We start from the raw sequence: 27859 nt of genomic DNA, 5'->3' as shown, positions 1-27859 counted from the left end.
CTGTTTTACTATGTGATATAGGGGAGCGCCTACTGGGGGGCCGTTCATTCCTCCCCGAGCGTATGAGATAACATACTATTCTTGTGTTTGCCTGCCAAGTGGGTTATTGCCCCCCCCCCCACCAAAAAAATGAGAAATGTGAGAAATGGCACTTTACAAAGGTTTAACAATTCTTGCTCTGACTCCATAAAGGGGGGCACTTTCTGATTGTAATGGGAACTTTTTTTTTTAACAAGCAGGGATAGTCAAAAGCACAAAATGAGCCCCTCAGGTGTGCCCCCCCGGCCTGTGGCTCTTCAGATGTTGTATATTTGCAACAGCCAGCATGCTCTGACATCCAATGTGCTGGGAGTTGTAGTTTATCAATAGCTGAAGAGCCACTGGGTTAACTGAGGCATTCTATTAGTGGTGTTCTCCCATCCTCATGCTTTACAGTGCAGCTCTGCTTCTTCACATGAGCTCGGTGGACACTCGCTGTGCAGGGATTGTCATCTAAGGGGACGATTCCCCCTTGGCAGCAGCATCGGTGAACCCTAAAATCAGAGCACACCTGACGAAGTGGTGGCATATTCATTACTTCATGGGATCATGCAGGCAACCATCATTTTAGTCCAAATGTGACCCGTCAAAATATCGGATTGTACTCGGACTAATGTTACTCAATGAGACTTGTCACATTTTTTTTCGCACCATGAACAATTTTTCTCTGAAGATCGGATAGTTCTCAGCCATTGAAGTCTATGGGGTCATAGAAAAAAAAAAAAAATCGGACTGATTACATCAGAATGCAGTGTGATATTCACGAACTGACAGAATGGAAAAGATGGATATATATATATTTTTTTTATTCATTTATATATATTTTATTCATTTATATAGCGCTATTAATTCCATAGCTCTTTACATACATATATATAAGTAGTACAGACCAAAGGTTTGGACACACCACCTCATTCAAAGGGTTTTCTTTATTTTCATGACTCTGAAAATTGTAGATTCAAATTGAAGACATCAAAACTATGAATTAACACATGTGGAGTGAAATACTTAATAAACAAGTGTGAAACAACTGAAAATATGTCTTATATTCTAGGTTCTTCACAGTAGCCACCTTTTGCTTTGATTACTGCTTTGCACACTCTTGGCATTCTCTTGATGAGCTTCAAGAGGTAGTCACCGGAAATGGTCTTCCAACAGTCTTGAAGGAGTTCCCAGAGATGCTTAGCACTTGTTGACCCTTTTGCCTTCACTCTGCGGTCCAGCTCACCCCAAACCATCTCGATTGGGTTCAGGTCTGGTGACTGTGGAGGCCAGGTCATCTGGCGTAGCACCCCATCACTCTCCTTCTTAGTCAAATAGCCCTTACACAGCCTGGAGGTGTATTTGGGGTCATTGTCCTGTTGAAGAATAAATGATTGTCCAACTAAACGCAAACCGGATGGAATAGCACGCCGCTGCAAGATGCTGTGGTAGCCATGCTGGTTCTGTATGCCTTCAATTTTGAATAAATCCCCAGCAGTGTCACCAGAAAAGCCCCCCCCACACCATCACACCTCCTCCTCCATGCTTCACGGTGGGAACCAGACATGTAGAGTCCATCCGTTCACCTTTTCTACAAAGACACGGTGGTTGGATCCAAAGATCTCAAATTTGGACTCATCAGAGCAAAGCACAGATTTCCACTGGTCTAATGTCCATTCCTTGTGTTCTTTAGCCCAAACAAGTCTCTTCTGCTTGTTGTCTGTCCTTAGCAGTGGTTTCCTAGCAGCTATTTTACCATGAAGGCTGCTGCACAAAGTCTCCTCTTAACAGTTGTTCTAGAGATGAGAAGGTGTGTCCAAACTTTTGGTCTGTACTGTATGTGTGTGTGTGTGTGTGTGTGTGTGTGTGTATTTTATATATATATATATATATATATATATATATATATATATATATATATATATATATATATATATATTACTGTGTGTATGTATACGTGTTTTTTTATTTTTTTTTTTATTCTCCACCTCTGAGAAAAATGCATCCCACTCTGATCTGAGTCTTCAGATGGCAAAAACAGTAGTGTGAACACATCCTAAGAGGGAATTACACCTTTTTAAGCAAGTTTGTCCCATTATGCAGCAGTGTGTGCATGAGATAGGGATGTGTCCCCTTGTAATCTAGGGGTGCTTGTGATTCAGGGGCCTGGGAAAGTTGGGTGCTACAAAACAGCTCACTGTCATAGTTCCCTTTTTAATTTTTGCATTGCATGGGAGTCACCGTGACATGAATCTTCCCCTCACGGACGGACGTATAAACCACCATAAGGCTATGTGCGCACCTTGCCATTTTTTGTGACTACAAAGATGCAGCGTTTTTGGCTGCTAAAGACGCACAAAAACTCATCTGTAACGCATGCGTTTTTTCCGTGTTTGTGCATTTTCGGTTGCGTTTTGCTGCGTTTTTCCAATGCATTGCATCAGTTGAAAACGCAGAAAAGAATTGACAGGACCATTTTTTTTTTTTTTTTTTTTTTTTTTCAGCTCAAAAACGCAGCTAAAAAAAAAGTGTGCCACAGCAAAAATGAAAAGTCATAGACTTTGTTGGGGTAGCAAAGTCACGTAGTTTTGAGCCCAAAAACGCAGTGTGCGCACATAGCCTAATACAGCTCCTCTATTACGGGAGGTCGCCCTCTCTCCGGACATGTCTGTAATGAGGGGGGCGTTTGCACCTCCCCAGTCTCTGCTCTGTTTTTCGGCTTTGGTACCTGAACCACGGCTTCATATGGAGCTCCGTTATAATCTGCAGATAATTATGCATCTTAAGCCTTGAAGTGCGCTCTTATCTGCTCAGTAATGCCTCTAGTGCCCAGCGCTGCGGCTTTGCTCCTGTTCCCATGTAGCACCTGCAGTCAGTTCTCTCTCTTACTCACTTTCTTGTGGCTGAGACGTAATTTCAAGACGAAATGCGTCATTCTAATTAACGATGCTGATTCCTGAATCTTCCCTATAAAAAACTGGGATCTCTGCAGTTGATCCTATGCACGTTAGTAAATCTTCACATCAACCTGGCTATTGAGTGCTATCGATAACCTCCCTACTTTACACTGCAGGTGATACACAGAGAAATTGACAATGCAATAAAGTGCAATTAAAGGGAATCTGTCACCACTTTTTTTTTTTTTTTTTTTTCTTTTTTACTATAAGCTGCAGCCACCACCACCACCGTGCTCTTATATACAGCATTCGAACATATATGAGTCCAGGCCGGGGGTATAACATGAAATACACTTTATAATACTCACCTAACGGTCTCGTGGTTGGCCATATGGGCGTCTCCGTTGGCCGGCGCCGGCCAATGTTCGGCCATCTTTGTTCTCCTTCTCTAGTTGTGGAGAACGACGGGTCCAACGTCATACTCACTCGCCGGCATTCAGGTCCTGAGCAGGGCAGATCAAAGTATTGTAGTGCGCCTGCGCAGGACCGGCGAGTGTGTATGACGTAGCCGTGTCATGCACACAGGCTTCAGAAGGAGGACGAAGATGGCCGGAAGATGAGGCGCCAGCACCGGAGGACGAAGACGCTCATAAGGTCAACCGAGCTACCATTAGGTAAGTGGACACACATCCGGCTTTTCTCCCGTTTGTGGGATCCGGCGCGCTCCCGTACGGTGTATATAGTACAGTGGCTGCACGACAAGCTCCGGTCACATGTTGTCATGTGACCGGAGCATGTGACCAGGAAGTTGCAGTGCAGCCACTGTACTGTATACACTGTACAGGAGCGCGCCGGATGTGTGTCCTCAGCCTTATAAAGTGTTTTTTATGTTATACCCCCGGCCTGGGCTCTTATATACAGCATGTTAGAATGCTGTATATAAGAGCCCTCCATCCAAAGAAAAGAACGGCAGCACACTGCGGTGAAAGTGCTCTTTAATTTTGCTTCATGCAAACAGGTGAGACAACGGCAATAGGAGGAGAGGGAGGGGAAAGTGTACGTAGGACGACGGTACCGTTTCGCACCTCTGGGGGTGCTTTCACGGGTCCAAAGGCTTTCACTGTTTCACAGTTATTCATTGGTGGTACGGTAGGCAGTACCCAGAAATGTTCCTTTTTTCATTATATGTATATAAGAGCCCGGTGGTGGTGGCCGCAGCTTATAGGCCGAAAAAGTGGTGACAGGTTCCCTTTTAAGGTTTAACCCTCTATCGGCCGGAGCTGTCAGCGATCAGTACTTTGCTCAGGAATTAAAGCGACGTATCCCACTAAAATGTAGCTCCTGGCAGAGAAATACATATAGGGCTAGAGGTTTTATGGCTGTGGGTTAGCGAGGGAGATTCCAATAATCTATGGTGGATTTTTCTTTTTTTTTTTTTTTTTTTTTCTTTTTACATACGACACTCGGCAGATGACTTGTCTTGCTACTTCCGGCTATGGAGATACAATCTATGGTCGGAACCAGAGAATGTGATGACACCTAGTAGGCAGTGGAAGTCGCAGGTGAGTCGTTGAAACCTATGGGAGCATTGTGGTGCACGCCGCAGGGACAATTTATGGCAATTTTTGGGAAATCGACCCACAATACTTAATGTCCAGATAATAGTGTATGTGGATGATAGGACTGGATATCGGCTGACGTCTCTCCATGTCTTAAGGTAGAAAGCTGGCAGTTAAAATGTTAATAGGGAACCTGCTGCTTTTACATTGTATTCACCGGAGGAATTTCCTCATTGCATCTTGTGAAATTATATTGCAATCTGTCACTAGAACCAGGGGCAAATTATCAGACTTCCTAGATTATAGGATTGTGTGCGTTTGTGTATATATAATATATATTTTACAGTTATTGCCAAAAGTGTTGGCACCCTTGTTCTAGAAAATTTATTGCAATTTACACATGTTGCCGGACAAAATAGTTGGTGCCTTTCCAAAATTGTGGTTAAGCAACTTTGTTTCAAGCATGTGATGATCGTTAAAACTCACCTGTGGCAAATAACAGATGTGGGCAATATGAAAATCACACTTGAAACCAGATAAAAAGGGGAGAAGTTTATGCAATCTTTGCATTGTGTGTCTGTGTGTGCCACACTAAGGGTATGTGCGCACGTTGCTTTTTACCTGCTTTTTACCTGCTTTTTTGCTGCTTTTTCTTCTGCGCTGTTTAATGCCAAAATGGATGTGTTCTTCTATTCAAGCAAAGTCTATGGGAATTTGGGTTTCTTGTTCACACTATGTTGTTCAAAATGCTGCGTTTTTGTGGCAGAACTTTGGTCAAAAACTCAGCTTTGCAGTGCAAAACCCAAATGTCAAAAACAATTGACATGTTGCTTCTTTGAAAAGCTGAGTTTTTGACCAAAGTTCTGCCACAAAAACGCAGCATTTTGAACAACATAGTGTGAACAAGAAACCCAAATTCCCATAGACTTTGCTTGAATAGAAGAACACATCCATTTTGGCATTAAACAGCGCAGAAGAAAAAGCAGCAAAAAAGCAGGTAAAAAGCAGGTAAAAAGCAACGTGCGCACATACCCTAAGCATGGAGAACAGAAAGCGAAGAACTGTCTGAGGACTTGAGAACCAAAATTGTTGAAAAATATAAACAGTCTCAAGGTTACAAGTCCATCTCCAGAGATCTTGATGTTCCTTTGTCCACTGTGAACAACGTTTAAAACCCATACCACTGTAGCTAATCTCCTTGGACAAGGACAGCAGAGAAATGTTAATGAAAGGTTGCAATGCAGAATAATCCAGATGGTGTACAAGCCCCAATCAAGTTCCAAAGAAATTCAAGCTGACCTGCAGGCTCAGAGGGGCATTAGTGTCAGCGTGAATTATCTTTCAAATGCTATGGATGAGACCCAGGAGGACCCCACTGCTGACACACAATAAAAAGCTAGACTGCAGTTTGCCAACAGAGAGGTGAGTAACCAAAATAGTTCTGGGAAAGAGTCTTGTGGACAAATAAGGCTATGTGCGCACGTTGCGCAAATACATGCAGTTACGCTGCGCTTTGTAGCGCAGCGTAACTGCATGCGTCCTGCGTCCCCTGCACAGTCTATGGAGATTGTGCAGGGGCCGTGCGCATGTGGCGTTTTAGAGCGCAGCGCTTCGGCTACTGCCGAAGCGCTGCGTAAAAAGAAGTGACATGTCACTTCTTCCGTGCGCTTTGCCGGCAGCTCCTGCTCTGTCTATGGGAGGAGCTGCAGGCAGAGCGCATGGAATCGGCTTCACTACGGACATTTCTGCAGCGATTTAAAGCGCACATGTGCTCTTCAGATCGCTGCAGAAATTTCTGCAGTGAACTGTACACAACGTTCGCACATAGCCTAAGACCAAGATAGAGCTTTTTAGTAAAGCACATCATTCTACTGTTTACCGAGAATGAAATGAGGCCTAAAGAGAAAAGAACACAGGACCTACAGTCACACATGGTGGAGGTCAGATGTTTTGGGGTTGTTTTCCGGTCTCCTGCACTGGGTGTCTTGACTGTGCAAGACATCATGGTATCTGAAGATTACCAAAGGAGGTGTCAGAAAACTGGGTGTGCCTCCTTGGTGAGGGGTCTTCCAGCAGGAAAATGACCTCAAACACCCTGAAGCCCCAGAAATGGATGGAAACAAAGCACTGGAAGGTTCTGAAGTATCAGCAATGAGTCCGGATCTAAATCCCATTGACACCTAGGGAGAGCTGAAAATTGCTGTTGGGAGAAGAGAAGACTCAAGAAGACTTCAAATATGAGAGACCTGGAGCAGTTTATAAAGAAGAGTCCAAGATCCCAGGTGAGAGGAGTAAGAAGCTTGTGGATGGTTATAGGAGGCGACTGATTGCAGCTATTTATTGTAAAGGGTGCAACCAAATATTAACATGAGGGGGACAACAGTTTTGTCCAGCTCTTTTTTTGGAGTTTTGTACACAATTATTTCCAACTTGCCTTTTTTGTGTGTGGGTTTTTTTTTTTTTTTTGTTTTGTTCCAATACTCACAAACGAAATAAAAATGTGTAATTGCAATAATTTTCTGGGAATATAGCAATTTTCTCCTAAAGGGGAACAGGGGACAGATTAGCGCCGTGCTAAGTGTAGCAATATATTATATACTACATTTAATTATATTATGTACTACATTTAACATACTGTTGAGGGGGAGGGAGAAAAAAATCCTTGCACCTCTGTGCAATCCTTTAAGAGGTGTTGAGGGTGTGTTTTGAATCCTTAATTATCTCCACCCCTCAATTACACCCTCCCCCGTTGATCCTCTCTCTCTATATAATTGTGGAGCACGCAGTACATGTGTTTTATTTGAAGAAAAAAAAAAAGTTTTCATAGCTATTCCAGATGAAGACTTTGTAGGGGCCGAAACGCGTCTTTCATGCCATCACTGAGCCTGTTTGATCATTGGAGTGCGACACAATCATTTTCTTGGAGGAATACTTCATTATTCAGGAATAATTTCAATGGTGACAACACATTTCAGGATGATCCAATAATGCCCTCTAACCTTTGTCAGGTGACCTCTAACCTTTTGGATGCTCATGTCCAACTGTTCAATGTTTCAGGATTCTTTTTCACAACTTGCTATTCTCTAACAAAGAGCTTAATGGCAGAATTCACAGAAGGTGTTTGATCCATGAATCACTGATATACATTTTGGGGTTCAGTTTTTAGAGTTGGTGTTAAACCGTCCTCCTCCTCATTGTGCTGTTCACGTTTTGACATCCAGAGACCAAGATGGCACCTGACGATTGATCAGCAGCACTGCACCATTGCAAGGCTTCAAGGAGGATGTTCTCAGACAGAAGTGGCCACTGAGCTTAGCGTATCACAGAGTGTCACCAGCAGGTTGTGCATAGACACTGAGAGACTGGAAGAAGCACAGAGAAGTGGTCGCCCTTTGGTCACATCCCGCACTGATGACCGCTTCTTTGTGAACAATGCCCTTTTGGATCCGGATAATGATTGTCACAACTCCAGGCACATTTAAGGAAGGTGAGCGGCTCCCAAGTTTCACGTCCGAGCATTTAAAACCATTTATATCAGCGTGGTCTGCGTGCTAGACGACCTACAAGGTACCTGACCACACCACCAGGCATTGACGTCATTTACGCTGGACAAGGGAGAAGTGGGCCTCAGTCATGGTCACTGATGAAAGTCCATTCACGTTGAGCAGAAATTATGGTCGCCAACGGTGCTGAAGACATCGAGCGCTTTGCATCAGCCACTATTGTCACCAGACAAGCCTTTGGTGGTGTTTAGTGTGGCCGATGTGTCTAGTCAGTACAGAACGGCCCCACACTTTGTGAATGGTACAGTGACAAGCTCTTACTACTGGAATAACATCATTAATCCAGTCATTGTGCCTCTGCATGAACAACACGGGTCTAATTTAACCTTCATGGACTGCAATTCTCCACCTTGAGGTTGCTTCATTAGGGATCGGCTGCTGGAGACTGGGGGACCTCAAATTGTGCAGCTGCACGTTCTCCTGACCTGAATCCCATAGAAAACCTATGGGATCAGCTAAGTCGCTGTGTAGAGGCCATAACGCTGCACCCCAGAACGTCAATGACCCAAGGTGCACACACACACCCGCGGAGCATCACGTCCTGTTCTTTTGGGGGAGGAGCGACCGCGGAGCCTCGTGACATTTCCCTTTTTAGGGGTGGAGGATCCCACAGAATCTCATGTCCTGTCCTTTTGGGGGGAGGGGCGATGCTGGCAGTGGAGCTTCATGCCTTGTCCCTTTTGGGGGGGGCACCAGTTTAGCTTGTCCCTTCGGGGTTGTGAGCCTCTCGTCCTTTCGGTGATCTCCAGGTCACGGGCAGGCTTTAGCATTGCTCATAATCTTTCCATTCCCTCTGCAGCCGGCAGTTTAAATTCCTTTCTCCGTCCTCCCGGTGACGTGTTTTATAGCGGACATTATATTGCACAGAGCGCAGCTCAAAGTCTTACAGATAAGGAGCGAGTGAGCAAGAAACTTTCTACTGGGGAACAGGAAGTAAATCCCGGCTTTCCACTCCCGAGAAGACGTCCAGGTCACTTACCTTCAGACCACACATTCATCGGCACTCCGGTTTTTGACATGGTGAAAGATGCCCTCGTGGGCAGGCTCGGGCCGCACGGTGGGCGTTCTGGCCATAGAGAAAAGTGCCGAATATGAGCCACATGACTCCAGGCTCGGGCTTCTCCTTGCTGAGGTTCCTCATCAACCTCTTCCTGTCTTGTTCCAAATCTAAAGATGAGTTCAGACTCATCATCCTCAGTCAGGTGAGTTCTCGTCATTGCTCTCGTGAGGCTTTGTCCCCCACAACGCTGCCCCGTGTTGCTGTTGTGGACGATCCTGGTGACCTTCAGTGGTGTGTCTTTTGGTAGACGGAGCCGTGTGACTGGCAGCATGACGGCCCTCAGGGGTTTGTAATGCATACTGCCACTTATGTAATCTTCTGCTCGGTCGGACCCAACGTTTATAAAATGTGTTTATAGGCGGGGGGGGGTCCCGTGTCACAGACCCGAATTATTGACCTCTGACAACCCTGTAATATAAACCTGAAGGCACGTAGTGTTTGCGCGACGTCACATTGGTGTTGTAGCTGCTACATGGGTCGTATCGTATATACGTCGTCTTGCCGGTCACCTAGGGGGACCCCCACCTTCTGCAATGGACGCCTTACTTGGGGACTTCAATATCAGTCGTCTCCGATTTTGGGAGAGCAGCGTATTTGATCCGTCATTAAACTTTCCAAGACTTCCGCTACGTTTTGCATTGTTAGTTCTTCTATTTGCTGCTCAGGGGTCTGGGAAAGCTGAGTTACAATTTAGCCATGGCTTTATTTAATATTCCCAGACTGAAAATGGTCTACAAGTGCACACACCCCGGTGTCCATGAGAGCGGAGGCGGCTGACACGGTGGTGTCACACTTGGCACGGATCATTGGCTCGAGGGCTTATATAAAGCTATGACGGCAGTCTGCTGAAATGTCCGGCATCACTCATACTACGAGAACTGGGTCTTGGGATAAATCGCAGCTCCGGCCTGGATATAAATGTATCTGATAATTGGGGGGTCCGTTTCTGGTCCGTGTGCTCACACCCACCCCGAGCTGCTGTAGGGATATTCCGCGATTCTCTTTAAAATTAATTAAACAAAATTGAGCTTCTAAATCAAAGTCTGTAGTTTTATAACTTTAATGCAAAGTTCTCCGTATGGCGTTGGTGACCGGAGACATCGGCAACTCTGGTTGCTTTGTACTGGAAATGATCGTGACCGTAAGAACCGGGTGCACAAATGTTGGCAGCTGCATGAAAACAAAGCAATGACCATATACATTGTGTACAAATAACGCAGCCATTTAGACGGCAATATCGCAGCTTTTACGCAAAGCGGTCATCACAGCCGCAGGGTTTTGCAAGGCAAGATGCGCCCCAAATTCATCCAGCCAATTGGCTGCTTAACGTGATCAGGATCGGTCTTCAGCTTCTCGACATGATCTTGGTAAGTCCTGATTTGATCAAAGTACAAACTGCAGTATTTTTCGGATTATAAGACGCACTTTTCCACCCAAAAATTTGGGAGGAAAGTGAGGGGTGCGTATTAAATTCTGAATGTAGCGGGGGTGGTGGAGAGGGGTCGCAGGAGGCCGGGGAAATGCTGCGGAGGCTGTGCGCCGTCTGCGGAGGCGTCTGCGGAGGCTGCTGGCGCTGAGGCGGTCTGCGGAGGCTGCTGGCGCTGAGGCGGTCTGCGGAGGCTGCTGGCGCTGAGGCGGTCTGCGGAGGCTGCTGGCGCTGAGGCGGTCTGCGGAGGCTGCTGGCGCTGAGGCGGAGGCGACTGTGGAGGCTGCCGGCGCTGGGTCGGCGCTGCGGGTCGTGCGGTGAGGACTTTAAATATTGGTGCCCGGAGGTGGCGTGTGCGCATATGGAGCCCTCGGCTTAATATCTCATCTGCCCACATGCCTCCTCCAGCCGATTGATCTCCCATCAGCGGACTTAAGGAAAATGGCACCCGGAGGTGCCGCGTGCGCAGATGAGATCTCAGCTTGCCATTAAGCCGGAAGCGCAGTCTGCACACGGTCTGACTCCGGGCGCTATTTTTTTGAAGCCCTCACCCCCCGCAGCCGCTGCCCAGGCACAGCTGGATTATAATACAGACCCCTTTTTTTTCTTTCTTTATTATACCCTTTTTTGCTCTAACTTTGGGGTGTGTCTTATAAACTGAAAAATACGGTATATGCTAAAGTCGCACTTTAAAGGGTGACCCTTGTGTAGAGCGCTGCCGCTGTGCATAGACCTGCAGATCCCCTGCAAAGTAATGAATACCGCCATGGTGTAACATCACTGCGGAGCGCGTATCTATGGCGATGGGAAAACATATTGATTGTGTAAAGTCCGAGGCCTGCGCTGGATTGCGGCTCTTGAGGTACAGGGGCGCAGTCTGTGCCCCGTCAGGTCCCGGCCCGCAGGATCCATCTCCGGATATTGGATCTGCTCAGTTTTATAGATCCTTCAAGGTGTTTTTTTTATTTGTCATTTTTGTATTTCTTGATCTTCGTGGTTATAAAAGTCTCTGTTTAATCATTTACTCCTCTGAAAAGGAAAATGTGACCCGGGGCCTCAGTCACTTGTCACCTACACGGCTGATCCATGAGCTTAGCCGAGACCGGCCGCTGCCTCCTAGGCCTACTGTGATATTTGTGACCAGCCCTTGCCTATGTGGGTGCCATAAAGAGGGGATTGCTGCTAAATGAAGGTATTCCCGATGAAATAACAATTCATATACCATTGCATTAAGCTGTTCCTCAGTTATTCCTCCTGGAAATATTTTGACAGGTGGGTGTCCTTGCATAGTCTGACACTGTTCAAGCGATTCTTACCATCTCCGACAATGTAGGGTCACACACCTAGCTGGTTGCACCCCCTGCTTATGTATTAATATATTTCCAGGAGGAATAACAGAGGTGCAATGCTCTAAGAACTGTTATTTCATTAGGAATACCAATGAGGGGACAAGCCCACTTTAAGGGGTACATGCAGCAAAGAATCCCTATATATTATTGATAGCGTTCACCCCTGGCATGTGTTCCCCCTTTGGGCCCCTGCTTCAGTCTTTGGCTTAAACTTTATCATCATTACCCCCCCCCTATTCTCATATCAAGGGGTTAAAATGTTTAAAGGGTTCTTCCCTTCTACATAGATGTGTATTGTTGGATATTGCTTGTGATTCTATTTTACGGTTTATTAAAATTTTGAGTAATTTTCGACATCTTAACACTTTGGTATACTTCCCGTTTGTGACCGACCACCATCAAGCTCTTTTCTAATGAGCTTGTGAGTGCTGCTTAGCAGCTGGCCTGGATCGCTGGTGTGCGCTGGTACCTTCTAATCCCAGCCCGCTACAGCGCAGTGATCACAGGACAGACCGCAGCGGTGGTCGGTCACCAAGACAGATAGCGGGGAACAAATGAAAGATGTGTAAATATTTTACTACACAGTAGACTGCAAAAGTGCTTGTATTTAGGGTCACAGTTCGGATTTACGGGTGCACCTGGTGTTAATCGGGGATACCAATGTCATCACCTTGTTTCTACCCTAGGGGATGTTTTGGAGTTGCAGACAAAGTATCTTTAATGAGATGAAGAAGAAGTTTGCTCAGGTAGTTTCCTGTCCTGGAGTTCGCTGCCCGAGTGCTCTGCCGCATGCTCCTGGTGCTAACACTAATAATGTGTGTGATGCAATAACTCTGCTTGGTTTCTGGAATGTTTGGTGCAACATATGGTGGGTGAGACACCCCTCAAACGCTCAAAAGACCCCTGCCGAAGAGTGGTGCCCCCCCCCCCTTCTGCCGCCGGAGAGTGTGCCCCACCCCCCCCTCTGCCGCCGGAGAGTGTGCCCCCCCCCCACCCCTCTGCCGCCGGAGAGTGTGCCCCCCCCACCCTCTGCCGCCGGAGAGTGTGCCCCCCCACCCTCTGCCGCCGGAGGAGAGTGTGCCCCCCACCCTCTGCCGCCGGAGAGTGTGCCCCCCCACCCTCTGCCGCCGGAGAGTGTGCCCCCCCCACCCTCTGCCGCCGGAGAGTGTGCCCCCCCCCACCCTCTGCCGCCGGAGAGTGTGCCCCCCCCCACCCTCTGCCGCCGGAGAGTGTGCCCCCCCCCCACCCTCTGCCGCCGGAGAGTGTGCCCCCCCCCACCCTCTGCCGCCGGAGAGTGTGCCCCCCCCCCACCCTCTGCCGCCGGAGAGTGTGCCCCCCCCACCCTCTGCCGCCGGAGAGTGTGCCCCCCCCACCCTCTGCCGCCGGAGAGTGTGCCCCCCCCACCCTCTGCCGCCGGAGAGTGTGCCCCCCCCCCCCCACCCTCTGCCGCCGGAGAGTGTGCCCCCCCCCCCCCCCACCTCTGCCGCCGGAGAGTGTGCCCCCCCCCCCACCCTCTGCCGCCGGAGAGTGTGCCCCCCCCCCCCCCCACCCTCTGCCGCCGGAGAGTGTGCCCCCCCCCCACCCTCTGCCGTCGGAGAGTGTGGCCCCCCCCCCCCCCCACCTCTGCCGCCGGAGAGTGTGCCCCCCCCCCACCCTCTGCCGCCGGAGAGTGTGCCCCCCCCCCCACCCTCTGCCGCCGGAGAGTGTTGCCCCTCCCCCACCCTCTGCCGCCGGAGAGTGTGCCCCTCCCCCACCCTCTGCCGCCAGAGAGTGTGGCGCCATCCCCCCCTTGCGCCGCACACGTTGGGCTTTATATGGAGTCCATAATCCACTCTGTGTGCACTAAAGAGCTGTGCGCTTCTCATGAGTCTTTTGAGTGATCAGTGGGGTCTCATGATCCAGACCCCCTCCGGTCTACAGTCAATAAGAGTGCTTGTAAAATATATTAAAAAAAAATAAACAAACAACAACTCTGTAAACCGAGTGACGAGGAGTAGCTAAACTCTTAGCAGTCAGGACAGGGGCCTTTTTCCGGTCACTGGGGCTTCTGTGGAGTCCATAGTTGAATATGGTAAAGTCCTCTTCTTTTTGTGGAGTCGCTGAGCGCCCCCTGTGCCCGGACAGTGCGATGTTTTGCCGTAGCCGCACCTTTTCTATCTTTGTGAATCACTTTTGGTTTTGTTTCTCTCTCCCAGATTGAGAATGCTGCTGATGAACCGCGAGTGCTGTGCATAGTGCAGGACACCACCAGCTGCAAAACCATCAATGAGCGGATCACGCTGAACCTCCCGGCCTCCACCACCGTGCGCCAACTGTATGTGGATGTGGCCGGCAAAGTGGGCTACGTGACCGGGACGTTTAGCCTGAAATGTGCTAATGGAGACATGGTGAGTGTCCCGGCCCTCCTGTATGGAGCCATGTACACACAAGGATGCACCCGGATTAACCAGAAGTTCCCGTTCTAGTAATAACAGTCTCTTGAGGGAGCGATCTGGCAGTGTTCTGCGCTCTCGTCTGCACTGTTCTGCGCTCTCGTCTGCACTGTTCTGCGCTCTCGTCTGCACTGTTCTGCGCTCTCGTCTGCACTGTTCTGCGCTCTCGTCTGCACTGTTCTGCGCTCTCGTCTGCACTGTTCTGCGCTCTCGTCTGCACTGTTCTGCGCTCTCGTCTGCACTGTTCTGCGCTCTCGTCTGCACTGTTCTGCGCTCTCGTCTGCACTGTTCTGCGCTCTCGTCTGCACTGTTCTGCGCTCTCGTCTGCACTGTTCTGCGCTCTCGTCTGCACTGTTCTGCGCTCTCGTCTGCACTGTTCTGCGCTCTCGTCTGCACTGTTCTGCGCTCTCGTCTGCACTGTTCTGCGCTCTCGTCTGCACTGTTCTGCGCTCTCGTCTGCACTGTTCTGCGCTCTCGTCTGCACTGTTCTGCGCTCTCGTCTGCACTGTTCTGCGCTCTCGTCTGCACTGTTCTGCGCTCTCGTCTGCACTGTTCTGCGCTCTCGTCTGCACTGTTCTGCGCTCTCGTCTGCACTGTTCTGCGCTCTCGTCTGCACTGTTCTGCGCTCTCGTCTGCACTGTTCTGCGCTCTCGTCTGCACTGTTCTGCGCTCTCGTCTGCACTGTTCTGCGCTCTCGTCTGCACTGTTCTGCGCTCTCGTCTGCACTGTTCTGCGCTCTCGTCTGCACTGTTCTGCGCTCTCGTCTGCACTGTTCTGCGCTCTCGTCTGCACTGTTCTGCGCTCTCGTCTGCACTGTTCACCGTCTATAGCTTATGCACTATCCTAGTTTCTGCGTCTCTTCCAGTCTGTTACAGCCGAACCGGGGCACTGTTCACTTTTTTCTGCAGGTGCCTATTAAGTGCACCCAGGATGCTGCGCAGAGAGATGCTGACGCAGAACCGGACTCCGACCCGGGGTAATTCACATCTTTTTGCAGCCCAAACCATGTGCCGTGGCCAATGGCCACATAATTGGGAAGGTAGCCCTTCTGTTCACATGTGCAGTCCGCCCTGGTGCTGCTATTTCAGTTTATTACAGCAGACTAGCATATCCGTGGTCCTGGTGGTCGGAGGTGATCAGACTCTCCTGCTGGTCATCACCATTATCTGCATTAATCTGGTGTTTGATATTTCAGGCTGAGCTGGATGCCGCACAGAACCAGACGTTGCTAGATGCCGGCTTTGAGGCTGGAAAGAAGAATTTCCTCCAGCTAACTGATAAGAACGGGGAGCAGCCGCAGCTGACCTCTGTAAGGAGCCCTATACTGTAGCGTTGCAGCATTATTCGGTAGAGGGGCAGTTGGACGGCAGTGAATTGCATTGGTGGCATAATCTTCACTGCCCCTTATTATACATTATTCATACAACACCAACATCCAAGTAATGGTCGTTTACATTAGTGCTCACATTATTACATACACTGCACGGTGGCTGTAGTTCGCATGGTCACCTGGGGGCAACATATACAGGAATGTTTTTCTATGGGTCATTAGCAATAAGAATAGGCTATGTATTAACATTTAGTGCCCACTCATCACTATTCATGAGAAACCTACCGTGCTCTGTACTCGTAGCTAGTGATGAGCGGGCACTACCATGCTCAGGTGCTCAGTACTCGTAACTAGTGATGAGCGGGCACTACCATGCTCAGGTGCTCAGTACTCGTAACTAGTGATGAGTGGGCACTACCATGCTCAGGTGCTCAGTACTCGTAACTAGTGATGAGTGGGCACTACCATGCTCAGGTGCTCAATACTCGTAACTAGTGATGAGCGGGCACTACCATGCTCAGGTGCTCAGTACTCGTAACTAGTGATGAGCGGGCACTACCATGCTCGGGTGCTCAGTACTCGTAATTATTGATGAGCGGGCACTACCATGCTCGGGTGGTCTGTACTGGTAACTAGTGATGAGCGGGGCACTACCATGCTCAGGTGCTCAGTACTCGTAACTAGTGATGAGCGGCCACTACCATGCTCAGGTGCTCAGTACTCGTAACTAGTGATGAGCGGGCACTACCATGCTCAGGTGCTCAGTACTCGTAACTAGTGATGAGCGGGCACTACCATGCTCAGGTGCTCAGTACTCGTAACTAGTGATGAGCGGGCACTACCATGCTCAGGTGCTCAGTACTCGTAACTAGTGATGAGTGGGCACTACCATGCTCAGGTGCTCAGTACTCGTAACTAGTGATGAGGGGGCACTACCATGCTCAGGTGCTCAGTACTCGTAACTAGTGATGAGCGGGCACTACCATGCTCGGGTGCTCAGTACTCGTAATTAGTGATGAGCGGGGCACTACCATGCTCGGGTGGTCTGTACTGGTAACTAGTGATGAGCGGGCACTACCATGCTCAGGTGCTCAGTACTCGTAACTAGTGATGAGCGGCCACTACCATGCTCAGGTGCTCAGTACTCGTAACTAGTGATGAGCGGGCACTACCATGCTCAGGTGCTCAGTACTCGTAACTAGTGATGAGCGGGCACTACCATGCTCGGGTGGTCTGTACTGGTAACTAGTGATGAGCGGGCACTACCATGCTCAGGTGCTCAGTACTCGTAACTAGTGATGAGCGGGCACTACCATGCTCAGGTGCTCTGTACTCGTAACTAGTGATGAGCGGGCACTACCATGCTCAGGTGCTCAGTACTCGTAACTAGTGATGAGCGGGCACTACCATGCTCAGGTGCTCAATACTCGTAACTAGTGATGAGCGGGCACTACCATGCTCAGGTGCTCAGTACTCGTAACTAGTGATGAGCGGGCACTACCATGCTCAGGTGCTCAATACTCGTAACTAGTGATGAGCGGGGCACTACCATGCTCAGGTGCTCAATACTCGTAACTAGTGATGAGTGGGCACTACCATGCTCAGGTGCTCAATACTCGTAACTAGTGATGAGCGGGCACTACCATGCTCGGGTGCTCAGTACTGGTAACTAGTGATGAGCGGGCACTACCATGCTCGGGTGCTCAGTACTCGTAACTAGTGATGAGCGGGCACTACCATGCTCGGGTGCTCAATACTCGTAACTAGTGATGTGCGGGCACTACCATGCTCGGGTGCTCAGTACTGGTAACTAGTGATGAGCGGGCACTACCATGCTCGGGTGCTCAATACTCGTAACTAGTGATGAGCGAGCACTACCATGCTCGGGTGCTCAGTACTGGTAACTAGTGATGAGCGGGCACTACCATGCTCGGGTGCTCAGTACTAGTAACTAGTGATGAGTGGGCACTACCATGCTCTGGTACTCGGTACTCGTAACTAGTGATGAGCGGGCACTACCATGCTCGGGTGCTCAGTACTCGTAACTAGTGATCAACAGACACTACCATGCTCAGGTGCTCTGTACTTGTAAATAATGATGAGCGGGCACTACCATGCTCGGGTGCTCAGTACTCATAACTAGTGAGCTCATCACTAGTTACGAGTACCGAGCATGGTAGTGCCCGCTCATCACTAGTTACGAGTACCGAGCATGGTAGTGCCCGCTCATCACTAGTGTCATGAAGCCTCCTCTACGCTCTCATCTTCTCTGTCTTGTTACAGGATGAGTCTGGAACGGCAGACAGCAGCGGTCTGGATGACAGCACCCAAGAGAAGTTCATCGGCCCCCTCCCCAGAGATGGCTCGGTGGGCTGCACCAGTGATTATGTCAGTCAGAACTACTCCTATTCCTCACTTCTCAGCAAGTCTGACACCGGTAATCCTGACTCTCTATACGCCTTCGTCTGGTCAGCGAGTTTTGTGTATTACAGGCAGACAGCGGTCCCGGTGCCCGGTCCTGATGACTCTCCTCTTTCTCTCCCCAGGTTATGTGGGATTAGTGAATCAGGCCATGACCTGCTACTTGAACAGCCTCCTCCAAACGCTGTTCATGACGCCGGAGTTCCGGAACGCCCTGTACAAGTCAGTATCGCCCTTTAAACACTTTTATGAGGGAATTGAAAGGGGCTTCTGATTTGGTGTGATACATTTCAATCACTGTATAATGGGGCAATAAAAAAAAAGGTCCACTTCGAGTAGATTTGGCTTCATTTTCTCACCACGTCCTTCTTTGAGGACCGTTTTAGTTTAGAGCCTGACGTTAAAAGCCTGTAAACATCTGATGCCCCTAAATAGCCCTTATGGATATATGGGGATTAAGGATGATCTTGCCATGTATACCTCTGAGGAAGCCTGCGAGATATGCTAATATATTCGCTGTACGTATGGTGACTGACTTTCATTAAGGGTGGGGGGTTTTGGAAGGTGGAGGGGAATTAAACTGCAGTATTCTATTTTGTAAATATATGGAATAAAATGACATATAACACTGCGAGGATACAATGTACTGACACATTCAGGCCACGTGGAAGCCAAGAAGAGACACTTTGGGGGGGGGGGGGACTGTGGATACACTAGAAGCTTTCACATTTTATTCACTGAATAGAAGACCAAAAATGATGTGAACAGGGCCTGATACTATTTTTTATATTTTTTCTAATTGAACAGTGATTTATTTTTTTTTTTCCAGCAATGTAACCCTATTAAGTAGTTTTTTTACTTTTAGGTGGGCTTTTGAGGAGTCGGAAGAAGACCCGGTCACCAGTATCCCATACCAGCTGCAGAGATTATTTGTTTTACTGCAAACCAGTAAAAAGAGGGCGATTGAGACGACGGACGTGACGAGGAGCTTTGGCTGGGACAGCAGTGAAGGTAACGACAGCCCGGCAGATTTACGGCCATGAGTGTTGTATGATGCATGATTGTGCACGAGTCTTAAGCGGGCTTTACACGCAACGACATCGCTAAGGAGATGTCATTGGGGTTACGGAATTCGGCCTCGTTAGCGACGTCGTTGCGTGTGAAACGCAGGAACGACCGTTAACGATCAAAAATACCATATCGTTGACACATCATTCTAATCTCAAATATCGTTGCTGTTGCAGGACGCAGGTTGTTCGTCGTTCCTGCGGCAGTACACATCACTATGTGTGACACCGCAGGAACGAAGAACAACATCATATCTGCGGCCGCCGGCAATGAGGAAGGAAGGAGGTGGGCGGGATGTTCCGGCCGCTCATCTCCGCCCCTCCGCTTCTATTGGGCGGCCACTTATTGACACCGCTGTGACGCCGAACGAACCGCCCCCCTTAGAAAGGAGGCGGGTCGCCGGCCACAGCGATGTCGCTAAGCAGGCAAGTGCGTGTGACGGGTGTTAGCGATGTTGTGCGCCACGGACAGCGATTTGCCTGTGACGCACAACCAACGGAGCGGGTGCTTTCACCAGCGACATCGCTTTAGGCCGAGGCCACACGGGGATTAGAGCAAGTCCTCGCACGACACTTGGCTCACGCTTGCAGCACAGCGGGAGCCGAATGTAATGCATCTGTGGTCCGATCGTGTGATTAGACCACAGCTGTGGAGGGGAGGGAGGGATTTATCTCCCCATCTCCTCCGCTGCCAGCTATTGCATTCACATTACACCGGTGTAACGTGAGTGCAGTGCGATGTTTCTCACCCCATAGACTTGAATGGGTGCGAGTGAAACAGGATCGCATTACACCCACAGCATGCTGCGACTGTTTTCTCGGTCCGATTAGGGCTGAGAAAATAATTGCTCATGGGTGCTGCCCCATAGAGTAGTAATGGTCCAAGTGGAATGCAATTTATTTTTTATTTTATTCCACTCGCACCATTTTTCTCGCCGTGTGTCCTAGGCCTTAAAGGGATTGTTTGGAGCCGCTCACTTCTCCATTGGGAGGTGATCTGTGTTTATGACTTTGCATCGATGCTCGTGCAGCCAGTTTGCATCATGCTCCTGTCCTAATTACTTGCATAGGATGCGTTCATGATACCTGCCGGTGGTTCACACATACTGACGGCAAAGCCGGTGGTTCACACATACTGACGGCAAAGCCGGTGGTTCACACATACTGACGGCAAAGCCGGTGCTTCACACATACTGACGGCAAAGCTGGTGCTTCACACATACTGACGGCAAAGCCGGTGCTTCACACATACTGACGGCAAAGCCGGTGGTTGACGCATACTGACGGCAAAGCCGGTGGTTGACGCATACTGACGGCAAAGCCGGTGGTTGACGCATACTGACGGCAAAGCCGGTGGTTGACGCATACTGACGGCAAAGCCGGTGGTTGACGCATACTGACGGCAAAGCCGGTGGTTGACGCATACTGACGGCAAAGCCGGTGGTTGACGCATACTGACGGCAAAGCCGGTGGTTGACGCATACTGACGGCAAAGCCGGTGGTTGACGCATACTGACGGCAAAGCCGGTGGTTGACGCATACTGACGGCAAAGCCGGTGGTTGACGCATACTGACGGCAAAGCCGGTGGTTGACGCATACTGACGGCAAAGCCGGTGGTTGACGCATACTGACGGCAAAGCCGGTGGTTGACGCATACTGACGGCAAAGCCGGTGGTTGACGCATACTGACGGCAAAGCCGGTGGTTGACGCATACTGACGGCAAAGCCGGTGGTTGACGCATACTGACGGCAAAGCCGGTGCTTCACGCATACTGACGGCAAAGCCGGTGGTTGACGCATACTGACGGCAAAGCCGGTGGTTGACGCATACTGACGGCAAAGCCGATGGTTGACGCATACTGACGGCAAAGCCGGTGGTTGACGCATACTGACGGCAAAGCCGGTGGTTGACGCATACTGACGGCAAAGCCGGTGGTTGACGCATACTGACGGCAAAGCCGGTGGTTGACGCATACTGACGGCAAAGCCGGTGGTTGACGCATACTGACGGCAAAGCCGGTGGTTGACGCATACTGACGGCAAAGCCGGTGGTTGACGCATACTGACGGCAAAGCCGGTGGTTGACGCATACTGACAGGCGCTCGCCGGTTCAATGCTATCAATGCCGCTCATCTTCTAAGTAGGAGGAGCGGTGCTGGAGAATCCTCCTAAGAACACGGGAACAATATATTGTGCAATAAAAGCTGTTTTGGAATCTGCAATGCCCCAAAGGCTTTAGTCAGGGAAAGCTAATCCTAATTTCCATAACACTGCTGTAGTCAGACCTCTTAATTTGGTGGCAATAAATTTGCTACATGTGAATGCGCCTCTAGGCTGGGTTTACATATTGGAACCGCATTGCATTTTTCTTTGTTGCTCCATTGGGAGACCCAGACAATTGGGTTGTATAGGCTATGCCTCCGGAGGCCGCACAAAGTATTACACTAAAAGTGTAAAGCCCCTCCCCTTCTGCCTATACACCCCCCGTGCTCCCACGGGCTCCTCAGTTTTTTGCTTTGTGCGAAGGAGGCAGACATGCACGCACAGCTCCACAGATTAGTCAGCAGCAGCTGCTGACTATGTCGGATGGAAGAAAAGAGGGCCCATAACAGGGCCCCCAGCATGCTCCCTTCTCACCCCACTCTTGTCGGCGGTGTTGTTAAGGTTGAGGTATCCATTGCGGGTACGGAGGCTGGAGCCCACATGCTGTTTTCCTTCCCCATCCCCCTTAGGGCTCTGGGTGAAGTGGGATCCTATCGGTCTCCAGGCACTGAGACCGTGCTCCATCCACAGCTCCTGAGGACTCTGCTGGATAGGAGCAGAGTATCGTTCAGGGACATGGCCCTGCTACTTGGAGGTACTCTGTGTCCCCGTGGGGACCGCGCACAGCAACACTCCAGCATTGCTGGGTGTGCTAGTGCACCGGGGACCGCGGTGCTGACTGCGTTTGTGCCATTACACACTGCAGCGTCGCTGAGTGTGTTAGTGTATGGGGACTGCCGCGCTGACCGCCGCTGCCATTGTTATCACTGCGGCGCGGCTGGGACTGTTAGTGCGCCGGGGACTTCCGCGCCGACCGCGCTTATACGGCGGCTGTGCTTATAACTCGAGTCCCCGGCTTTTGGGCCTAGTCTCTTTTTCTTCCCGCCCCCAGCCCTGCCAGTCAGGTGAAGGGCGGGACGCTGTGCAGGACGGCAGCACTGAGGGCTGGAGCATGCTTTGCATACTCCACCCCCCTCACTGTGCACAGTGGGGCACCAGTTCCCGCACTTTCTGGGTCACGCCCACGGCTCCCTCCTCTCCTCAGGACGCCGGCAGCCATTCCTGTCAGCTCCTCTGACGCTGCAGAGGGGAGACAAGCTCTGGGGGACCCAGGCACGGATTCTGGTGGCCACACAACCGCTTTAAGCGGGCGGTAAGCAGCACCTGTGGTGCTGGCCCCACTTGTGCAGAAGTGTAATTATAGATTATATGTTTATAGGCTATACTTTACACTGTATGGTGCACGGTTGATTTTTGGCTATATACCCTCCTGGATTGCTCAGAGGAGACAACAGCATGTCGTCCACAAGAAGCAGGGGTGCCAAAACACAGGCTTACTATGCTGCCTGCGCCGCATGTACGGCTATACTGCCGGCAGGTTCCACTGACCCTCATTGTGTGCAATGCTCGGCCCCTGTGGCACTTACTCAGCCGGAGCCTCTGCTAAGGGTGGCCCAGGGGGAACCACCTGCTAACACTGTCCAGGTGACAGGGACGGAGTTTGCAGTTTTTACTGATAGACTTTCTGAGACTATGGCTAAGATACTAGAAGCCTTGCAGTCCAGACCGGTATCTCAGACCATGGGCACTGTGGAATCATTGCTCCCTGGTCCCCCTCAGTTGGAACAACAATGTCCTCCCGGGGTGTCTCATAGATCCCAGGGTGAGGTCTCTGACACGGACCGCAGCCCCAGACCGCCTAAGCGGGGTCGCTGGGAAATTCCCTCGACATCATCACATTGTTCAGGGTCTCAGCGGGAGGACTCTCTGTATGATGAAGCGGAGGTAGCTGATCAGGATTCTGAGCCTGAGGCCGCTCTCCACCTTGATACTCCTGATGGGGACGCCATAGTGAATGATCTTATCGCGTCCATCAATCAAATGTTGGATATTTCTCCCTCAGCTCCTCCAGTAGAGGAGTCAGCTTCTCAGCAGGAGAAATTCCGTTTCAGGTTTCCCAAGCGTACAACGAGTATGTTTCTGGATCACTCCGATTTCAGAGAGGCAGTCCAGAAACACCGAGCTTGTCCAGATAAGCGTTTTTCCAAGCGCCTTAAGGATACACGTTATCCCTTCCCCCCTGACGTGGTCAAGGGCTGGACTCAGTGTCCCAAGGTGGATCCTCCAATCTCCAGACTGGCGGCTAGATCCATAGTTGCAGTGGAAGATGGGGCTTCACTCAAGGATGCCACTGACAGACAGATGGAGCTCTGGTTGAAATCCATCTATGAAGCTATCGGCGCGTATTTTGCTCCAGCATTCGCAGCCGTATGGGCACTCCAAGCTATCTCAGCGGGTCAAGCGCAAATTGACGCACTCACACGTACGTCTGCGCCGCAGGTGGCGTCCATAACCTCTCAAACGTCGGCATTTGCGTCCTACGCTATTAATGCTGTCCTGGACTCTGCGAGCCGTACGGCGGTTGCAGCCGACAATTCGGTGGCAATACGCAGGGCCTTGTGGCTACGGGAATGGAAGGCAGATTCTGCTTCCAAAAAGTGCTTAACCAGTTTGCCATTTTCTGGCGACCGTTTGTTCGGTGAGAGATTGGATGAAATCATCAAACAATCCAAGGGAAAGGAAACATCCTTACCCCAGGCCAAACCAAACACACCCCAACAGAGGAGGGGACAGTCGAGGTTTCGGTCCTTTCGGGGTGCGGGCAGGTCCCAATTCTCCTCGTCCAAAAGGCCTCAGAAGGATCAGAGGAACTCCGATTCATGGCGGTCTAAGTCACGCCCTAAAAAGACCGCCGGAGGTGCCGCTTCCAAGGCGGCTTCCTCATGACTTACGGCCTCCTCACACCGCATCCTCGGTCGGTGGCAGGCTCTCCCGCTTTTGCGACACCTGGCTGCCACAGGTAAAAGACCGTTGGGTGAGAGACATTTTGTCTCACGGTTACAGGATAGAGTTCAGCTCTCATCCTCCGACTCGATTCTTCAGAACATCTCCGCCTCCCGAGCGAGCCGATGCTCTTCTGCAGGCGGTGGGCACTCTGAAGGCAGAAGGAGTGGTGGTCCCGGTTCCTCTTCAGCAACAGGGTCACGGTTTTTACTCCAACCTGTTTGTGGTTCCAAAGAAGGACGGGTCTTTCCGTCCTGTCCTGGACCTAAAACTGCTCAACAAACACGTAAAGACCAGGCGGTTCCGGATGGAATCCCTCCGCTCCGTCATCACCTCAATGTCCCAAGGAGATTTCCTTGCATCGATCGATATCAAAGATGCTTATCCCCACGTACCGATTGCTCCAGAGCATCAGCGCTTCCTGCGCTTCGCCATAGGAGACGAACACCTTCAGTTCGCGGCACTGCCGTTCGGCCTGGCGACAGCCCCACGGGTTTTCACCAAGGTCATGGCTACAGTAGTAGCGGTCCTCCACTCTCAGGGTCACTCGGTGATACCTTACTTAGACGATCTGCTGGTCAAGGCACCCTCTCAAGAGGCATGCCAACACAGCCTCAACGTTACTCTGGAGACTCTCCAGAGTTTCGGGTGGATCATCAATTTTCCAAAGTCAAATCTGACACCGGTCCAATCGCTGACATATCTTGGCATGGAGTTTCATACTCTCTCAGCGATAGTGAAGCTTCCGCTGAACAAACAGCGGTCACTGCAGACAGGGTTGCAATCTCTCCTTCAAGGTCAGTCACACCCCTTGAGGCACCTCATGCACTTCCTGGGGAAGATGGTGGCAGCAATGGAGACAGTCCCTTTCGCGCAGTTTCACCTGCGTCCTCTTCAATGGGACATCCTACGCAAATGGGACAGGAAGCCGACGTCCCTAGACAGGAACGTCTCCCTCTCTCAGGCAACCAAAGCTTCCCTTCGGTGGTGGCTTCTTCCCACTTCATTATCGAAGGGGAAATCCTTCCTACCCCCATCCTGGGCGGTGGTCACGACGGACGCGAGTCTGTCAGGGTGGGGAGCAGTCTTTCTCCACCACAGGGCTCAGGGTACGTGGACTCAGCAGGAGTCCTCACTTCAGATCAATGTTCTGGAGATCAGGGCATTGTATCTTGCCCTAAAAGCGTTCCAGCAGTGGCTGGAAGGCAAGCAGATCCGAATTCAGTCGGACAACTCCACAGCGGTGGCTTACATCAACCACCAAGGCGGAACACGCAGTCGGCAAGCATTCCAGGAAGTCCGGCGGATTTTGATGTGGGTGGAAGCCACGGCCTCCACCATCTCCGCAGTTCACATCCCGGGCGTGGAAAACTGGGAAGCAGACTTTCTCAGTCGCCAGGGCATGGACGCAGGGGAATGGTCCCTTCACCCGGACGTGTTTCAGGAGATCTGTTGCCGCTGGGGGGTGCCGGACGTCGACCTAATGGCGTCCCGGCACAACAACAAGGTCACGGCATTCATGGCACGATCTCACGATCACAGAGCTCTGGCGGCAGACGCCTTAGTTCAGGATTGGTCGCAGTTTCAACTCCCTTATGTGTTTCCTCCTCTGGCACTGTTGCCCTGAGTGTTACGCCAGATTCGTCGCTCCAGACTGGCCGAGGAGGTCGTGGTACCCGGATCTGTGGCATCTCACGGTCGGCCAACCGTGGGCACTACCAGACCGACCAGACTTGCTGTCTCAAGGGCCGTTTTTCCATCTGAATTCTGCGGCCCTCAACCTGACTGTGTGGCCATTGAGTCCTGGATCTTGGCGTCTTCAGGATTATCTCAAGAGGTCATTGCCACTATGAGACAGGCTAGGAAACCAACGTCCGCCAAGATCTACCACAGGACGTGGAAAATATTCCTGTCGTGGTGCTCTGCTCAGGGTTTTTCTCCCTGGCCATTTGCCTTGCCCACTTTTCTGTCCTTTCTTCAATCCGGATTGGAAAAGGGTTTGTCGCTCGGCTCCCTTAAGGGACAAGTCTCTGCGCTCTCTGTGTTTTTTCAGAAGCGCCTAGCCAGACTTCCACAGGTACACACGTTCCTGCAGGGGGTTTGTCACATCGTTCCTCCTTACAAGCGTCCGTTAGAACCCTGGGATCTGAACAGGGTGCTGATGGTTCTTCAGAAACCACCGTTCGAGCCAATGAGGGATATTTCTCTCGCACGCCTTTCGCAGAAAGTGGTTTTCCTAGTAGCAGTCACTTCACTTCGGAGAGTGTCTGAGCTAGCAGCGTTGTCTTGCAAAGCTCCTTTCCTGGTGTTTCACCAGGACAAGGTGGTTCTACGTCCGGTTCCGGAATTTCTCCCTAAGGTGGTATCTCCTTTTCATCTCAATCAGGATATCTCCTTACCCTCTTTTTGTCCTCATCCAGTTCACCAATGTGAAAAGGATTTGCACTTGTTAGATCTGGTGAGAGCACTCAGACTCTACATTTCTCGTACGGCGCCCCTGCGCCGCTCGGACGCACTCTTTGTCCTTGTCGCTGGCCAGCGTAAAGGGACACAAGCTTCCAAATCAACTCTGGCTCGGTGGATCAAGGAACCAATTCTCGAAGCTTATCGTTCCTCGGGGCTTCCGGTTCCCTCAGGGCTGAAGGCCCATTCTACCAGGGCCGTGGGAGCGTCCTGGGCCTTGCGGCACCAGGCTACGGCTCAGCAGGTGTGTCAGGCAGCTACCTGGTCGAGCCTGCACACTTTCACGAAACACTATCAGGTGCATACCTATGCTTCGGCAGATGCCAGCCTAGGTAGGCGAGTCCTTCAGGCGGCGGTTGCCCACCTGTAGGACGGAGCCGTTACGGCTCTATTATGAGGTATTATTTACCCACCCAGGGACTGCTTTTGGACGTCCCAATTGTCTGGGTCTCCCAATGGAGCGACAAAGAAGAAGGGAATTTTGTTTACTTACCGTAAATTCCTTTTCTTCTAGCTCCAATTGGGAGACCCAGCACCCGCCCCTGTTTTTTTGTGTACACATGTTGTTCATGTTGAATGGTTTCAGTTCTCCGATGTTCCTTCGGATTGAATTTACTTTAAACCAGTTTATAATTTTTTTCCTCCTTCTTGCTTTTGCACCAAAACTGAGGAGCCCGGGGGGTGTATAGGCAGAAGGGGAGGGGCTTTACACTTTTAGTGTAATACTTTGTGCGGCCTCCGGAGGCATAGCCTATACAACCCAATTGTCTGGGTCTCCCAATTGGAGCTAGAAGAAAAGGAATTTACGGTAAGTAAACAAAATTCCCTTCTTTGCAGATAATTTAAAAAAATGAGGCGTTTTTACAAGTTAGCAACATTTGGAGCAGTGTGTGAACCCAGCCTTAAGATTCCCAGCATGAGTGAGATTATCTGTGCACTCCACCCCCTGAAACAATCATGTAATCATTCCCCCGGTGAGGTACTGAGTTCTTTAATTAGCCTGTGCTCTGTATTCCGGCAGCGTGGCAGCAGCACGATGTCCAGGAGCTGTGCAGGGTCATGTTTGATGCCCTGGAGCAGAAGTGGAAGCAGACGGAGCAGGTAGGTGTCCACCGCAGGAGGCTGGTCCATACAGGCTGACCATGGATGAAAAAGCCCTTTAAT

General features: G+C 50.5%; 1 protein-coding gene across 1 annotated transcript in view; it reads left to right on the top strand.

The window, feature by feature from the left end:
- Nucleotides 1-27859, top strand: part of USP47 (ubiquitin specific peptidase 47) — a 107396-nt gene that overhangs the window by 8942 nt on the left and 70595 nt on the right. The window contains exons 2-7 of the mRNA XM_075326721.1: nucleotides 14071-14262; nucleotides 15503-15616; nucleotides 17921-18074; nucleotides 18184-18280; nucleotides 18924-19069; nucleotides 27717-27796. Of these exons, the coding sequence (XP_075182836.1) occupies nucleotides 14071-14262; nucleotides 15503-15616; nucleotides 17921-18074; nucleotides 18184-18280; nucleotides 18924-19069; nucleotides 27717-27796 (783 nt within the window). The remainder of the gene's footprint in view (nucleotides 1-14070; nucleotides 14263-15502; nucleotides 15617-17920; nucleotides 18075-18183; nucleotides 18281-18923; nucleotides 19070-27716; nucleotides 27797-27859) is intronic.

The sequence above is a fragment of the Anomaloglossus baeobatrachus genome, chromosome 10 (assembly GCF_048569485.1).
Source record: "Anomaloglossus baeobatrachus isolate aAnoBae1 chromosome 10, aAnoBae1.hap1, whole genome shotgun sequence".
In the NCBI taxonomy this organism is placed as follows: Eukaryota; Metazoa; Chordata; class Amphibia; order Anura; family Aromobatidae; genus Anomaloglossus; species Anomaloglossus baeobatrachus.
Note: the sequence above shows the minus strand (reverse complement) of the source record. Positions and strands in the feature narration are given on the sequence as shown.